The sequence below is a fragment of the Glandiceps talaboti genome, chromosome 10 (genome assembly GCF_964340395.1).
Source record: "Glandiceps talaboti chromosome 10, keGlaTala1.1, whole genome shotgun sequence".
Taxonomy (NCBI): Eukaryota; Metazoa; Hemichordata; class Enteropneusta; family Spengelidae; genus Glandiceps; species Glandiceps talaboti.
The window spans coordinates 5,173,096-5,191,577 of NC_135558.1; the positions used below are offsets into that span (position 1 = coordinate 5,173,096).

The 18,482-nt window shown below is 36.0% G+C and overlaps 2 protein-coding genes across 2 annotated transcripts in view; both read left to right on the top strand.

Annotated features, from left to right (window-relative positions):
• Positions 1-11,227, top strand: part of LOC144441289 (prokineticin receptor 2-like) — a 57,260-nt gene extending 46,033 nt beyond the window's left edge. The window contains exon 4 of the mRNA XM_078130847.1: positions 11,171-11,227. Within this exon, the coding sequence (XP_077986973.1) occupies positions 11,171-11,227 (57 nt within the window). The remainder of the gene's footprint in view (positions 1-11,170) is intronic.
• A 121-nt stretch (positions 11,228-11,348) lies between these two features.
• Positions 11,349-13,820, top strand: LOC144441290 (prokineticin receptor 2-like). The gene is made up of 2 exons (XM_078130849.1): positions 11,349-11,830; positions 13,055-13,820. Exons 1-2 carry the CDS (start codon positions 11,349-11,351, stop codon positions 13,818-13,820), a joined length of 1,248 nt encoding a protein of 415 aa, XP_077986975.1.
• Positions 13,821-18,482: the final 4,662 nt, after the last annotated feature.

Here is an 18,482-nt window from a genome sequence, read left to right on the forward strand (position 1 = left end):
GAATGTAAACAATGCTTATAATCTGAACATCATACTTTACATTGACTAATCAGGGCGTTTAGACTGTGGTCGTACAGCACTATTGACGTAAATCACAATAAATGTCTTATATGGATTTTAGAAATAGAATATATACAGTTGAGGGGAATGAATGAAGTATGCTAATTTTGAATATCAAGCTCCCGATAAAGTCTCAGAAGTTCACCGAGTTTGGCATATATTCCCTACTGTCTGGCATTAAATGCATGTAAGTCAGATGACCTTTACACTACAGATCCCAATCTCGCAAATAATTAGCCTTCGTCCGTTCGCTGTGGGATCGAACTGATCCTCTGATTTAATAAACTGAGCTTGTTAATTTGATGCTTATTTTTACGACATTTGTAGTTTGTATTTTTACCTTCGTTTTACAATGTCGGCAGTGACGTTTCTCAACCCCCCCTCGCCCACACCCCCATGTGGTTACGTAAATCTGAATGTGTTATTTGGAAATTTTTTCCAATTTTTCCAAAAAATACTATATCTATTCACCCTTTTGAGACAATATTATAATGTTTATGACTGTCCTTTTCCTTCGGTATCAACATCAAGCATTGCACACGCAAGCTGTGTACGCCCAATTTTGTATATGCCGTAGATATGTTTTGACTCGTATATTTAATCACTGATACTCGAAAAACAAGAACCTACAATGTGTAGTGTTCGTTTCTTTTCATTTTGAATGATTTTTCTCAAAAATATATTTAATGGCATCCCAGAACCCTATTAAATGGTTTCCATATCCTGGATACCGATTATGTTGATCAAAATATTAACTCGTACGTTTTGTTTATACATGTTACGCTTAACTTGACGTCACGTCACATGTGACACGTGCATGTAATATTCCACATTTGCATATGATAATCCTCTGGTTTAAATGATCGAGTACAGTAGATCACATTGTCAATACAGAACTCAATGTGACAGGGGTTGGCTTGGCTGCAGACTACATATACAGTCTACGTTTTGGGTTTAAGTCGTCATAGCTACATATATAGAAAAAAGGAAGGATCGTCGTGTAAGTACTAATTCATGTCTTTCTTTTAGGCCATAGAAAAGCAAATTGTGTTTTCGATAACGCTACCGATCGTAGTTTAGGCCGCCGGCCCTAAACATTCTTTTTAATTTGTTTCGACAAACATGTCATGGTACGTATCTTGCAAATGTATATGTCAGTATTAACAACACAACAACGCACCATTGATCTAAACTTCAATATTAAGTAACAATATGATCCAAAGACAATTAGGAAATTATCTTCTTTGCTATGACCGATCTCAAGAAGTTAAAAAAAACATATCGACAGACAGACAGACAGACAGACAGACAGACAGACAGACAGACAGACAGATTCCTGTATATAATTCTTTCATTATTCTCTTTAACCTACCGTTCCGATTATGTCTTTATTCATCGATAAGAATTTAGATATCCAAATTAGTCGTTGGCGATGTGCTTTTGAACAAAAAAAATCATATATATATATATATATATATATATATATATATATATATACGGTCGGATGTACTATGTAGTTTATCCTGTCATTTGCCAATATTATTGAACTAATTATAAGTCTGTGAAGTGGATCGATACTGACGCTATTAAGTAATTGACCGTTAACTGCACATGGATACTCGAAAGAGATGATTGCGATAGTTATAATAAGTACATTGTGCGTTGAAGTCTCCAAAAACCCTCAGAATCCAGTCTACACGTGAATTCTAACAATTATACTTCTCAACAAATGCTATCCAAGCCATTTAGTTTTCTTCAACCAAGTGATGATACACGTAAAATCAACCTCCTGGCGTTGCGATTTGACTTCGTTAAGTTATATACCTCTATGGTTTGACTTTGTTAGGTTATATACCTCTATGGTTAAATTGATTTTACCTAGGATTGATTTTTTTTTACAATTATAGTGAAATCCATGTGTTCTTGGATACTTAACACAACATTTTTCATATGACTGTAAACAAACACTGAAGTAGAACAGTAGTTGTTAGTTGAACCTTTGAATGCTTCTTGGCGTCAGAAAGAAACAAGCTTTGGTTGATATCAGTCATATCAGTCATATCGATATCTGAGCAATAGAAATTGCATTCTTTTAGAAAAACAAACTCACGTGTCGTGATATGGACGCCTTTGATGTCCACATGGTTCTAAATGAGCAATACCAGATAAAGAACAAAATATATTGAAGAATACAGACTCTTATAAAAACATGTGGGCAGGATGGCATTGTTCTAGTGTGAATACGTTGTTCAATTATCTCTACCACTTTCGACCATTTCAAGAAAACCTATTAGTACTGGAAATGTTCCTACAACTTTCGATCAAGCATGCCAACATTATTCCGATTTTTAAAAGCGGTGGTAAGAGCTGTGTCTCTAATTACATGTCGAAGTCATTGCTACCCGTGTTCACTAAAGTACATTATAACGGCTAATGCATGCTCAGCTTTGCCATTCGGGAAGCCGTTTTTAATATGCCCAGCATACTGAATGCCCAAAACGATCTATCAAATGATCATGGTATTGTTTTAAATGGTCATAACATTATATTATTCCAGTGAATACCCCCCCCCCCTCCGGACGCTCCCGTAGGCATGGCGAATACTTAGTTGGCACATGCAAAATCTACATATTAATATGCGGGAATGTATCAATGCAAAAATTCAACCACTTGTTGCTCCACTTTTCGTTTGTCCTTGTTGTGAACTAGTTTCCGATCTGAAATGTAAAACTCCTAGAGAACTTAAACACTTGAAAAATATCAAAAAAGTTAATAAACCAAATTAATAAATACAAATTGTAACCTAACAATACTAAAATGTGTGTAGCAAGTTACATTACAATCCTTAAGAGATACACACAAATGTCATGAAAGAAATTATGAAAATGTTACAGACATGACAATCAGGGAAATTGATATGAGTTTGCGGGAAGGAGTAAAGTCCTGTTGCCTACGTAAAATATTCATTGTAACAACTTTTCCACCATACATGGACGTCTTCTCCAAACTACAATTGTGTTAGTGGTCTGTGCTCTTGAGGAAGGTTAGGGATTGACCAATCTGATTAAAATCCAGTGTGATGAAAGCAGCCAGATGCCATTAGCTGCCTTTATTTACCTTTATTTCCATCGTTTTGTGTCGTTTGTTTTGTTCCGAGTGATCGCCGCCTTCCCACATCTGAACGTACCTGTGTAATAGAAAATTCCGTTTGAATCTCGCGTTTTCGAGTAGCCAATCAGGATGATACGTTGGCAGCTTCACACCCTTGGGAAATTGAGAAAAAAGAAAGCAAACGAACTACCATTACACAAGACGTGAAGATCAACATGGAGACTTGCATTGCAGCTTAGTCGACGATACGACCGTGGATTGCGGTCTTCGTTCGTATTGTTACCATCAAGCTTCTTCCGATGATGAGTCGATGTTTCGCTGGACTCTAGCTCGATTATTCAGGTGTCGGGAGGGGTGGGGTCTACACTATGGTGTTGACCCAAAGATCCCCAGAGAATATGCTCAACAAGAATGTATCTAATAAAACATTTCACTTCTTTATTTCATTTGTAGAAATAGTTCAGGGTTGCTGCACCATATGCCAACTAAGATAAAATGGGGGGGGGGGATAGCTCGTTTGTTGACTAATCATCCGATATATGCTAGGCCTGATTTGAATGCTGGTAAGTGCATGCGTCGGGCGGCGCCGTCTCTCTGAATGATTTTGAAAGAAGCGTGTTGATTGGTTGTGAAAACCTTACAATATTGATGAGATTCAGTGGGATTGTCTATTACACCGGTTCAGATGTGAGAAGGTGGCGATCACTTGGAACAAAACAAACGACACATCAAATTTTTATCAGATTGGAGATTGACATGAAAACATTTATAACAGATATAAGAACTGCTTGAAACGCATTCAATGAACGTGTGTGGAATTAACTACATCAGAACATAGATACTGTCAAATGGTAAAAGAAAGGTTTTCATTTTACTTCACATATTGAGTTTGAAATATCCATTTGCGTTGGGAGGGAGCAACGCAATATCAGCGAGCTTGCTATGCTTTGCTACCTGTCTTTTACAGCTATCAATGGGACATCCAATTCTGAAGCACATTTAATGTTATTGGTTTTGGCGACTGTTGTGTGGAGACTGCTTGTTGTTTATGTGCATTAATTCATTGGCTGGTATCTCAGGATGATGTGAAGTTTCGGTGTAGAAGTGTGAACGTTATTTCACCAGCTGTGTGAATAGTAAAATAGAAATGTCGGTCAATGTACCTTGTTAAGGACTGTATCAATAGCCTTTACGTACGGTATTTGTCCGAATGTTACAGCTCTTTCGCCACTGTACATTTATATATACATATATGCGACCATATAGAATTTCGTCTAGACACCGGTAAAAAGAATGGGTTTGGAAAACAGGTCTTCTTGAAGGCACAGTGTTTTATATGTGGTAGTACACTGCCTTGAGGAAGGCTAGTTTACCGGTACCTAAATACATCGTATTCCTACCCACCTAGATAAGCACTCATTGGCTTTTCATTTCATGTATGTATCTGTACTTCATTACATTGTCCGTGGTTGAGTGGTGAGATAGTCACCTGTTAGCAAAGCTGTCATATGTAATCTCAGCTCGAAGTATTTTATTGGCAGTTTTTTAGATAAGAGCGAATATAGATTTTAATTCTTTTATAGCTATAGTTTCCGACTTGCAATCAGAATAAACTCGATTCGTTTTAAATTGTGTATAACTATAGACTTGAAGAGTCAAAATTATGGCGACTGAGATTAAGTTATATTGGCGTTGTTTCATATATTGCTTCCCAATGCTATCTTAAACAAATGATTGTTTGTTTGTTTGTTTGTTTGTTTGTTTGTTTGTTTGTTTGTTTCAAATATCCAAGTTTCATATAATCCGAGGTCAATGAAATCAAAGAAGGATAAGTCTTCAAATTTCACGAACCATTCTCAGCATTATTGACGTTTCTAATTCCACTTAAATATCTAGGTTCATGGCAAGACCTCAAACAATCATCAACTTTAAACTTTTATCAACCAAGTTGACGTCGAATTACTCCGATTAATTACTAACCTTGAACGTTTATCAGCCAAATGTCAAACGATTTGCAAAGATATACTTACCCTTGGTTATGGCCTTTAATCGTATATTTGCTTCGACCGATTGGCATCTAAGATCGGATTTCCATAATAAGCGTCACCTAATAATCAACATTGTACACTTGTACGTCTAAGGCAAACTTCTAACCTCCATTATATGTGTAAAACGTAAGAGTTAAAAAACGAGGCGGAAAATGTCCCACAAAGAGTACTAGTGATCAAATCCACCTCTGACTTACTCAGATATGTACTTCTTTTCTCCGCCCGGGGCACTTTCCATTAAGTAATGTAGTATAGTTATTAAGAGTTTACATTATCAACATTCTGGTAAAGAAGCTGGGCAGTAATAATCTATATTGATGTACCATTAAATCACACATATCAATCAATTTTCTCTACATTAAACTTAGTCCTTCTATACCCATGTATCTTTATAACTATTCGTATGTGCCTTAGATACAAATTTATTGACCAGATAGACATGTGATACCCAATCAAATAGATCCATCACCTCATCGTCGTTCATTGGGTACACCTGTTGTTTTGCTACTTGCACCTTATATGTGTGGGTAGGTAGTTGTTTGGTGGCATGGGTGGGTGACTGTTTTGCCAAGTCTTTGGTCATTCTGGCGAATAAGAAGTTACAAGAAAACCACATTCAAGAAGGATAATCTTACATTTTGCTTACATCCATTTGTCAGCGGTTGATCAATCCTTCTAAAAGAAAAAGAAATAATCTCGCAACGTACGGTTACTTAGATATCGACTTTAATACGAAGTTTTGTAAAAGTAAAAACTGTATCTAAAACCTATCATCTTACTTGCATGGATAATTCCATGTTGTAGAGTCACATTCGAATTGATCCGACAACACGATTTCTATGCCTGTGGTAGTTTTGTATCAATAAAATAAATACTAGTACAACAGTTTGAATATCAGATATTCAATATAGTACTAGTATTGTAAATAGATAACGAAACAATAAAAGTATTTCGACATGAAAATCATTGTCTTAATCACCCTCAAGGAATCTTAGACAAGGAAAACATCTTTATAGCTAATTGACTGATACATAAGGTAATTTAACTAGAGAATGTATAATGTGAATAATACATGCTTAATGTACACGTACACAAGACATTAAGGTTTTGGGTATATATGTTTTATATAAAGCTTTCCATAATTTAACCTCAGACCACTAACGTAGTAGTCTGAGATTTAACAAAGACATTTTCATTAGTTGAGAAACAGAATATGTGGTGGTGTAATTTTGTGAGATAAATATAGTGTTAGAACAATAGATATTAACCAGACGGTAATATATCGCAATATTTGATATTGATTTTAGCATTTCAATAACAAAATTCGTTACTTTCAAATATGTTTAGATTTACTGAGAAAGAAACAAGAAATATTTTGGAACGAAACAATGTGGTATTCCTCGAAAGATATCAAAGTCCATACAAATAGTAATTGCAAATTCGGCAACTTCGGCTCGTCGTCAAATAAAGTGCTTGAAGACATGCGTGATGCAACTCCACAATATGAGTTTTCTGGCTTAAGAGGCATATCTCAGTTTTGATATTCCTTATGGACACTTTGTTATATACTATATATGATTGTAAGTAGTATCAATATGTTAATATACAATAAATACTATCAACAGTTTATGGGAAGGACCGGCAACTTTACGACTTGTTCGAGCTATCTATAAATTGGGTTGTGTTTCAGGTGTTCTCTGAATGAACGTATTATGTTACAAAAACATGACCCAAGTGACATTTGTTGGATCCATTGCTGTTAATGATGCCTTTCAAATGCTTCTCAATTATACTAAAATAAACCGATTTGTCCATGATTTTGTGCGTGGTATGGGGGGCGTATTCTTAGGCCAGCACAAGCAACCTTTTCTGCAAACGTGGCGAGACCAACAATGCTTTGTATTTGCAAATGTGATGATATAACATTTTTCACAGCTTGGTCGTGTTTGGTAAAAAAGAGGAAAACATCAATTAAGTGAATTTCATATTCAAGTTACTGGTTAATTAACGAATGGTGCCACATGGTCTCCAAACATTTTTTTATCTTTTGAGTGGCTCCGCGCTGGACACAACTTCGGTAAAATCGCACAAACAAGTGCATAATACGTGATTGGCAATCAAGAAAACCCGTCTTCTTTCCATCGATTCCTAGTTCTCAAGACGATGATGAAGAAGATCTCAAGAAGATCAAACGATGATGTTTACCTACTTCCGTGTGAATTGACGTATAATACCATAAACGATTTTACAAATTCAAAATGAGGATATATAACAAGCAAAACAAAACAAAACAAAGTGGCGAAAAGAAAAGAAAAGAAAAGAAAAGAAAAGAAAAGAAAAGAAAAGAAAAGAAAAGAAAAGAAAAGAAAAGAAAAGAAAAGAAAAGAAAAGAAAAGTGGCTATTAGCTAGTGTGTGAGTGTCTAGGTATTAAGTGGTAAGAACGAATTCCCTGTCTGATATAATATAGTTGTTCACCAAAATGATCGCCAAAACGCCGTGGTCAAATCTGTGATAGCTTTGGGCAAATAGCGGTAGATCATGCGTATAATGCGATTTACTAGAATCAATGAAGTAATTTCCCCTAGACAAAGATGAAACGCCCCTTTAAGTCGATTCAGTCACCGAAAGGTAAACACGATCTTGGCGGGAAAAACTTACGCTATGTTGCACGGTTGCTATCATGTTGCTGTAGGACTGACAAAGTTTTCCTGGTAGTCAATCCACTGTTTAAAATTTACCCTACTACTGTACTTTTAAACAATTTTAGAGTCTGCGTGATATTTAAATTGTACCGATGTAGACTTTAGAGTAGTTTCAGCAAGATTCAGTGTGTCATTTGATTTGGTAAAATAAAATTTTTATATCCAACACCTAAATACCTTATGTTCTGTTATGTTGTTTTGGCTATTCGGTTTATGGTTTTGCTTTTTTTGAATGGCCCATACTAAAACCTCATTTCTGACTGTACATTTTATTTGACAATAATACCTGAATATTGATCAAACTATAAAAGTAAAGATGTAAAAGCATACAGCAGAATATACATATATCTTGTCAAATAAAGGGTTTCACATTCTGCTGTGTGTTGCTGGTCAGTTCTATGACAATATATATGCTATCCTAGTTGTATGGAATACGTGTACAATTTATCTTAACTGTATGAAATATATGCATAGGTTATCTTACTTATATGATAGTATATTGTGTCTATTCAGCTTTATAATGTCGAATACACTTAGTCTTACAATTGAGTCTCTGTCTCTAAAATCTCAAGAGTTCGCCTTCATGGACGCTATCCTCTTTAGTCTATTCCCGATCGTTCGAAGTTCTTGTCAAGTGAATCGTGTTTTCCGTGGACAGATCCTATAAATGCTCAAAGCTAAGGCCAATCTATTTTGATGTCAGCCGTTGCCAATTATACAGGTCATTGCTTGGATTTTATGTATTTTGTCACCATGGATTCAATTGTAAATCGTGATCTTTGAAGTGCCTCCAGCGCAAAAGTCAATAACCAGTTATATAGGATAGTACAAATGATGAACACGACAACATAATCTCAATTCTATTCAGCATAGAGGCATGCGCATATGCACACCGACAGATTTAGAAATGTTTGCTTTCAAGATTTTGTGGTTTCTTCCATGTATATATGTACGCCACGTACAGCACAGGCATGTAAAATGTATTTCACGTTGAACCCTTTTTCTTTACAAAAAAAAATAGCATTTCCTCATAGCATATCATTTTGATATCTTTTCATTGCAAACATTCAGTTCCTGTCATGTAATAGAAATACGAGACGGGCAAAAAAGTGTAAATGTGATTTCATCGTTTGCTGACTTTCCAATCCTACATAGGCACTTTCATTGTCGTATCATTATGATCGATGTTTGGAATCGTGTCGTAATTAGCCTATATTAAACAACTGAAAAAAGGCCTTTTAGTTCCGATCGTGCCGAACACTGGCCATAGCAAATTGTTATACTTCACACTTACTTTTCCAAACTTAAGTAATCTAACTGCCTACTGAGACATACCGATTATAATTTCTGCTAGAAACCACAAACCGATCTGCCCTGTTGCGCGTGAACTCGCGACAACTGTTTGCATGGTTTAATGTATTAGACTACATGGCTTGGTTACTGTCTTGTCTCAGTGGTTATGTACCTCGGTGAATTCACCGCACAGTGATATATCACGTACAAATTGAAAAAAAAGTTATCCAAAAGTCAAATTCAATTTTATGGATCTGCCATTGTTCTGTGTTAAGTACGATTACAATCGCAGTCACGTTGCAAAGTGCAGTACTCTGTGTCATTAAATCCAAATAGAGGAACCTCCACATGCACATCTATACACACGACCACAAGTAGTGTATCTCTTAAAGGCCGACCTTTTCGAGCTGGTAATTCTGAACTAACAATCCATCCATACGACATTAATGAGCCAGATAATCTCTACAGGTTTTAGAGTAATATAGGTCTTGTAAACTTTAAGACGGGGATTACGATATAGGATTCCTCGATATAATTCGTCTTTGGAGTTGTTAATTGAAAATCTGTCTTAGGTAGTTAAGGAGCTGTTGTGGCAAATGTCAAACAGGGGTCAATCAACAGTCAACGTGACACTTACAATGTAGTTGTCGCCTTAAAAGATAGTTACTACAAACTGTGACGTTGTAAGCTTGAATGGTTTGACTCGATCAGAAGACAAGATGTCGCTACTTCTATCCACAAGAGAACGCCCAGGGAGTCTGAGATTTGTAGGGTAATACCTAGGCTTAGCTCAAATTCTGATATATCTCAATATTGTTGTAATCATTGTTTATACACTATTACACTGTTAGTTTGATATAAAGTTACAGACTACACTCATTGAATATTAGTACAATCTGAGCAGTATGAAGCGAAAAATCACCACTTCATGTCAGGGTGTACTGTCATGTACACACACACGCATGTATATATATATATATATATATATATATATATATATATATATATATATATATATATATATATATATATATATATATATATATATATATATATATATATATATATATATATATATATATATATATATATACATACATACAATACATACATACATACATACATGTGCATGCATGTATGTATGTATGTATGTATGTATGTATGTATGTATGTGCATGTGTTTGCCTCTCTCTCTCTCTCTCTCTCTCTCTCTCTCTCTCTATATATATATATATATATATATATATATATATATATATATATATATATATATATATATATATATATATATATATACTAGAAACTAGTCCTTGGACATGCGGTTGTATGTCTGCCTGTCTTTCTATATGTATGTATGTATGTATGTATGTATGTATGTATGTATGTATGTATGTATGCATGTATATGCATGCATGTATGTATGTATGTGTGTATGTATGTATGTATGTATGTATGTATGTGCATGTGTTTGCCTCTCTCTCTCTCCCTCTCTCCCTCTCTCCCTCTCTCTCTCTCTCTCTCTCTCTCTCTCTCTCTCTCTCTCTCTCTCTCTCTCTCTCTCTCTCTCTCTCTCTCTCTCTCTCTCTCTCTCTCTCTCTCTCTCCTGCTCCCATCAGTCTTTCTATAGTATGTCTACGGTCTAAAAATGTATCTCGGAATATTGCCATTCTTGTAGTTAGAAATTAGACGGCAATCAATGATTTGAATAGATTATATACTGTCTTCTATTGGATCTCTGGTGGAAGGGCTTTATTTTGGAAAATGAGGTTTTTTAAAGATATCAAAGTGATGGGGGATGTGAAGAGTAAAATAGAAAGGAAGGCATGAGACGAAAGAGTACTCAGGACAATACATACATGATTATGATCAAGTGCTGTTGGCTAAATGGATCATAGTTGAATGACTGTTTGTGTTCTCTTTTCTATAATTGTTTTGTTTTGTTTTGTTTTTTGTAGATTGTACACATATTTTGTCGATTCTTCGAAAACCCTGTCAAACCAATGGGACCATAAGCCACTCGTCAAAGGGAAGAGTAAAGTGTATGAAAGTCACACTTAAAACTGTAACAATAAAATGACATTTTTCTCTGATTTATTCATCTAATAATCAATTATCAGACATACTACCTACATCATGCCTCTCCCAGTGGGTGTCCAGGTACTGGGAAATAACACTTCTGCAACTGACTTTGACTTTAACTACCCAAATATTGGCGACTATGGAGAACATATAGACTACTACCTTGCATACTACAACCACGAAGATTACTACAATGGTTCAAGTTATCATTTTTCTTTTCCGGAAGCTGCACTTGGAGCCAAAATCATCGTCGGAATCGTGTACATACTGACAATGTTCGTAAGTGGTATTGGTAATATACTGCTCTGTTACGTCATTTACCGTTTCCGTCGTATGCGCACCATTACGAACCTGCTAATTGGTAACTTAGCATTTTCTGACTTTCTGGTAGCGGTGATCTGTACACCATTTAATTTCTTCTACTATATGAACCAAAACTGGCCATTTGGAAAAGTCATGTGTGTGTTGGTCAATTTCATAAAGGTGACATCTCTGTACGTGTCAACAAACTCTTTGTTGGCAATAGCCGTTGACAGGTAAGATGGAGTATTATATGATGACACGTGGTATAAATTGTAATTCACATGTTTGATAAATGTGTAGATAGTGTCAGCGTACATGGTAATTCTATTGTAGATGCATGAAGATTAAGCTTGACAACAACCTGATATGACAGCGAGAAAACCTATCAATGGACGAGACACGGGGAAGGGGGCTTTTTGGACGGACGGATGGATGGATGGATGGATGGATGGAAGGAGGGAGGGAGGAGGAGGAGGAGGAGCGGGAGGGAGGTAGGGGTGGATGGAAGGTTAGATGGACGGCCTGACAGACTGACTGACTGACTGACTGACTGACTACATGACTGATTGAACGATTGATCGCGCAATCGATGGTTGGGTGGGTCGGTCGGTGCGTGGATTTGATAGTGCGTGTTTCGATGGGTACCGGCTGGATGGTTTGGTGATTGGATGAGTGAGTGAGTGAGTGAGTGAGTGAGTGAGTGAGTGAGTGGATGGGTGTGAGAGAGAGAGGTAGACAGACAGACAGACAGACAGACAGACAGACAGACAGACAGACAGACAGACAGAGAGTGTGCGTGTGTGTGTGTGTGTGTGTGTGTGTGTGTGTGATGTGATGTGATTTGATCTAAATGTTTGATCACTTTTATTGATTTGTATGTAATCTTTAGATCGACAGCTCAATCTTTCGCTTTGTTAAAGCAAAGCTCTTGGTAGACGAGTTCCAAACAAGACAGTGTATTGCGTATTAAAAACTTCATTAATGAAATTTTTAATATGTAATACACTGTCCTGCTTGTAACTAGACTAAGCTCTTGGGATTCCTCTAGTTTTACTCAGCTTGGTAGTATACGTACGTCAGTATTGTAACATGTATGGACACGAGTATTAGCATTTCGTGATGGCGTGTACACCTGTCCAAACTGTCATATTTTAGGTGATTGTTCTGTCTTGTTTACCACGAGTTTTTTCTGGTCAAGAGATAGTTTGGGAGTTAATTCAATAAGAGAGAAATCGCGGTGTTTCGATTATAGATTATATTAGTGTATAGTCATTGGCTTGGTTTAATCTGGTAATGGGATTAACAGATAAACCTTGTACCATACATATGTATATTAATATTCTGGTAATCCGATTTAAGGTTCTAGTATTCCTTCTGAACTGTCATTCATTTCAAACTACAGTTGTGGTTAAATGGCAAACATCCAACAGTTCTGATTTTGTTTCTTTTTTCTGCAGGTACTATATCATCATGAATCCGCTGAAACCCCGTATGTCGACACGCAAAGCAATGGTAGTCATAATCGTGGTATGGCTTGTATCGATAACGGTGGCCTTACCATCGGCAATCCATTCTGACACGTGGGTTCCGTATGGTTCAATGGGGGTACAATGTGGTGAAAGCAACTGGAAAGGTCCGAAACCCATGCAGATCAACACGTTGTTCCTTCTGCTGGCCGAGTTCATCACACCACTCACCATTATAACATTGACGTACACGATGGTTGCTCGCAAGCTCTGGTTTCGACAAATCCCAGGAAATGATGGCCAGCTAACGCCTATACAGGAGATTGCAATTGAGCGGTCAAAGAAGAAAAGTATACGTATGCTGATTATAGTCGTTGTGCTGTTTGCTCTCTGTTGGATTCCATACTACACATACTGCGTACTTCGTGATTTTTACTGGGTCACAACATTTGAAAACATTGGGAAACATTTAACAGTTTTCTACATCGTGGAAGCGGTTGCCATGAGCAACAGCATGTTCAATACGCTCATCTACATTATCTTCAACGCAAACTACAGAAAATATGTATGTCAGATTCGAGAACTGTGCCGTGAAAGTAACCGATGTAGTGGCCTAACTTACTGGTCGCATGCTTCTAACAGGTTCCGGTCACCGTTAAGTAGGGTTACACGTCAAACATCGCTACCACAGACTGGGCATACCCAGATATCCCCGAAGCCAAGCAGTAATTTGTACATCAATACGTCCAGCAAATAAAACAAGGCAACAACAAGCGACAACATACCACTCATCAACAGCAACTCATACGATTCATTTAGAAATAAAAACTGTTCTCTCGACAAATTCCATTCTTTACATAAACGTCAACTCATTTCAACTAGGAGACTTTTCGAATGTCTTATAAGCTCAGAAACAAAATTGATTTTATGTTTAAGTTTAAAGGGATGGTTGTGTCTTCAAAGTTACAAATTTGATATACATGTAAAATGATTCACCACACATCTTACCGTGCTTGCACTTCATTCGTTAAATAATATTCAAAATTTAAGACAACAAAAAATACTTTTCTGTAAGATTATTCCAACAACAATAAGTCGTTGTAGCACATTGTAAATTATATGTCATGATTTGCTCTGACCGTCGATGTCAACATTCGACTCGTAAAGTCATTCATTGTTGTACACGCATATTAACGTTCATATAGGGAAGGAAAGAACTTCAAGGAAAACGACATTTTGTTTTCTGATCTTATGTGATACCCCGTTACTGTGTTTTATATTTAATTTAGTAGAAATCATTTTAACTTGTGGTTTCACAATTCAAATGATTATTGTATTCTAATGAGTGTAATATTATAGTCATTCAATACAATGCCTACTGTATATTATATATCAATTGTAACTTTAACATTCTCTGTACGATAGTGGACTTACAATTTGACATTCTCTGTACGATAGTGGACTTACAATTTGATATTCTCTGTACGATCGATAGTGGACTTACAATTTGACATTCTCTCTACGAAAGTGGACTTACAATTTGACATTCTCTGTACGATAGTGGACTTACAATTTGACATTCTCTGTACGATAGTGGACTTACAATTATACATTCTCTGCACGATAGTGGACTTACAATTTGACATTCTCTGTACGATAGTGGACTTACAATTTGATATTCTCTGTACGATCGATAGTGGACTTACAATTTGACATTCTCTCTACGATAGTGGACTTACAATTATACATTCTCTGCACGATAGTGGACTTACAATTATACATTCTCTGCACGATAGTGGACTTACAATTTGACATTCTCTCTACAATAGTGGGCCTATGGTTTTCAAGACCATGCTCATATATAAAGAGACTAAGAGACTAAGTGAAAATCAACAACGTCTATGAAAAACGAAAGGAATTTATATTGATAAATATAATAATACTAATAATAATGTTCGGTTTTTAGAATGATTATTTAGCGCTATTCCTATTCTCTGCTCAGAAGAGCTGTACAATTATTACCCCTGGATCGAACCATATCGGTACAACGGTCCTTTATACTTCCTCAATTGTAGCGGAGCTATTAGTGCAAAGCAAGAAGACCACCAAAGCATTGAGCTCAGAGTTGAATGATATTCTTCTTTCATCTTTCACGTTACCTGTAAAAAAGGATCGTCCTTACCACCGAGGTACGTCATAGAATAACAATTATTGGACTTCTTGGCCGACACCATGACTTCCGCTCCACGCATTACATATAATATGCATTATATTAGGTGCGCGTGAAAATAAGTCGACCTTCTAAAAAGCTTGTTCTATTTAGACCCAATAGCATGAGGTACAACTGTCAATGGTAGTGTAGGTACCAAGAATGACTGAAGAACAAAAGGTGGCTTTGACAAGTAAAAAGTAATCCAAACACTGTATAAATAATAACAGCTGAATAATATACGTATTTGAGCAACAATCGTATATTTCCTTGATTGTATTTTATAAAGTATTCATAGTAACACGGTCGACGAACAAACAATACTGTAATTGTTCAAGGTTATACAGATACCTTTACATTTGAAAAACGCGCATCAAAATTATTATCCCAAATTTTGTACTCTAGTCTACATGTAACTTGATAATTAAAGTGAATACGTTAGAAGATTCGTGTGTATGGCATTTCAAGTTTCAATTTATTCACAGTAGTCTGATAAAAAATTTAGCGCCTTTATGTCAAAAAATGTCAGAGCGAACATTACTGTCGTAACCAGTGTTACTTTTCACCCACAATTGACAGTGTTGTCACAACCCGAGTGAGATTTTGATCAATGAATTCTATCCTTTAAGATGTGTTGATAGCTTTTGCGACTGATTTTTAAAGTGAGAAGGGAAAAGTGAGAATATTGAATATTAATACACCATTTAGACATTGAAGAAGGAGACGAGATGCTAAGTGAGTTTAAATGTGAATATGTGTGTGTGTGTGTGTGTGTGTGTGTGTGTGTGTGTGTGTGTGTTTAAAAAAATAACAGTTTGCTCCACCTAATTTGTGTACTGAAAACGATCACTATTAATTCGACCCAAATAAAGTAAGTTTCTATATAGTAGTAGTAGTAGTAGTAGTAGTAGTAGTAGTAGTAGTAGTAGTAGTAGTAGTAGTAGTAGTAGTAGTAGTAGTAGTAGTAGTAGTAGTAGTAGAATCATTTATTATAGTGACATGAGGTAAACAGACTACCGGAAAAAACAATTTACATTACACAACCTCCCAGCCAAATAGGCTTATATGTCACCTAAAGTGAAATAAAACATAATTGGAACAGATTGAGGAGCTTTTTTTACAATAATGAAAATATCATTTACAAGGCAAAAATAAGAGTTATGAATTAATGTACAAGTTGTCCCCTCACCTTAAAAATGCTTTCTCAATAAATCTTGTCATTTTCCGCACTTTTCTTGCTACCAAGTACCTTAGTTTTTCGATTTCAGGTAAGTCAGTGTACTCATCTCCAAAATATATAGATGGATGGGGCCTTCTTTGCACAGTCACTTGCTTATGTTCAGTACACCTTGAATTTTGTCGATAAGTGATTTTCATAAAATCTATTCATGTTCTTTTTTTTACAATTTTTTTAAATACTTTTTAAAAGAGAAATGTGTGTTATTTCAACACGCTTGCTTTTTGCTACGTGTTCAACAATACATCAAAATTATAGTAAAACTTTCACTTTATGTCGCAAATGGTACAATGGCATCATTTATTTGGTGGTCTGGGTCTGGGGTGCAACCGTTCGTGGACATTAATGGTGCATACATATTTTGGGCAATGGTTATAAACTACAAAACCAAAGTGACTATAGAGTTTCAATTAGGTGGCACGATTTTAACAAATATTTTTTTGTTACTAATTACACAGACAAAAATACAGACACGCTCATAATATCCTACTTGTATATCACTGGGAACACAAATATTAAATAAACTGTTGTGTTTGTATCTTCATTGTCTCACCTTAAAGTGATGTTGATTTGTGTTTAGGTGAGATTAAGTGCATCAATTTATGTACATGCGTGTTAACTGTGTCTGTATATTTCTTTGTGCAAGTCATCAATAAAAGAACGTTGTGTGAGTGAGACGTTAAAACATCATGCCACCCAAAGGAAACGCTATAGTCACTTCGGTTTTGTAGTAAAAGGGTACACGTCATCTAGCATTTGGCTGAGGCACATTTAACCATTACTTATTGTAGTAGTAGTAGTAGTAGTAGTAGTAGTAGTAGTAGTAGTAGTAGTAGTAGTAGTAGTAGTAGTAGTAGTAGTAGTAGTAGTAGTAGTAGTAGTAGTAGTAGTAGTAGTAAAATACTTGATTAAAATGGTCGTTGTTTTATGTAAATGTAAATCACCCGAGTAAAATAAGTAACGTTCGTGCTGGTTGCACCCTACATGGTGTAGCCGTTCTAGTGTTTGCTGTGCATATAGCATTGGAACAAGGATAAATATTGAATTATATGTATATATGATATATTAAATGGACATTGGCAAATACTCGTCAGCTTGACATTTACTATTTACTGTTACAATTTAGTCATTTCCACTCTATACACACCATAGCATTGTAATATTTCTTATATAAATGTTAACTTGCAATACATTTAAATTATCTGGTGTCATTTTATAAGTTTCGACTGGGTACGTGGATAATAACTACGTATCGACTGTTAGTACGTTATTTCTACTAAATTGATGAGTTGACATGTGTCAATAGAAAGAGTTTGCTACAAATTATTCACAGTTGATGTAGCATAGACTGTTTACAGTCGTACAGATAATGTGAGGTATTGGCGACATTTTGCTACGAGATTGGTTTACAAAGTACACGCTCTGGCAATTTCATTTGTGAAAAAGAAAACGTTATGGAGAGATAAGAATAAACGGTTTAAGTTTGTCATGGTGTAAGATATCCCTTCTTTGATGATGATGATGATGATGATGATGATGATGATGATGATGATGATGATGATGATGATGATGATGATGATGATGATGATGATGATGATGATGATGATATCAGGGAACTTTTACAAGTGACCAGATCAGGCAGAGTATGCACAGCATGGAAAGCATGTTTTAGATACTAAATAGATTGTGTATGATTATAACAGAAAGGTAACTAGCCAGTCTTTTACGGTTTGTCACTTTTTCTGTACAAATATTGCTTTCTAATACAAGACTAAAAAGGACCCTTTGCGTGGATAGCAATTGCCCCCCCCCCCCCTCACCCCCTCCAGAACATGCGGACATGGAGTACTGCAAAGATGAGAACCAACATTGATTGATTCAAAGTTCAAAGGTAACGATTTACGGGCAGGTTATACGAATCACATTTGGGCTGAGCTAGAGTCAATTAATTGATGGGTTGGCCACAGTCCGTG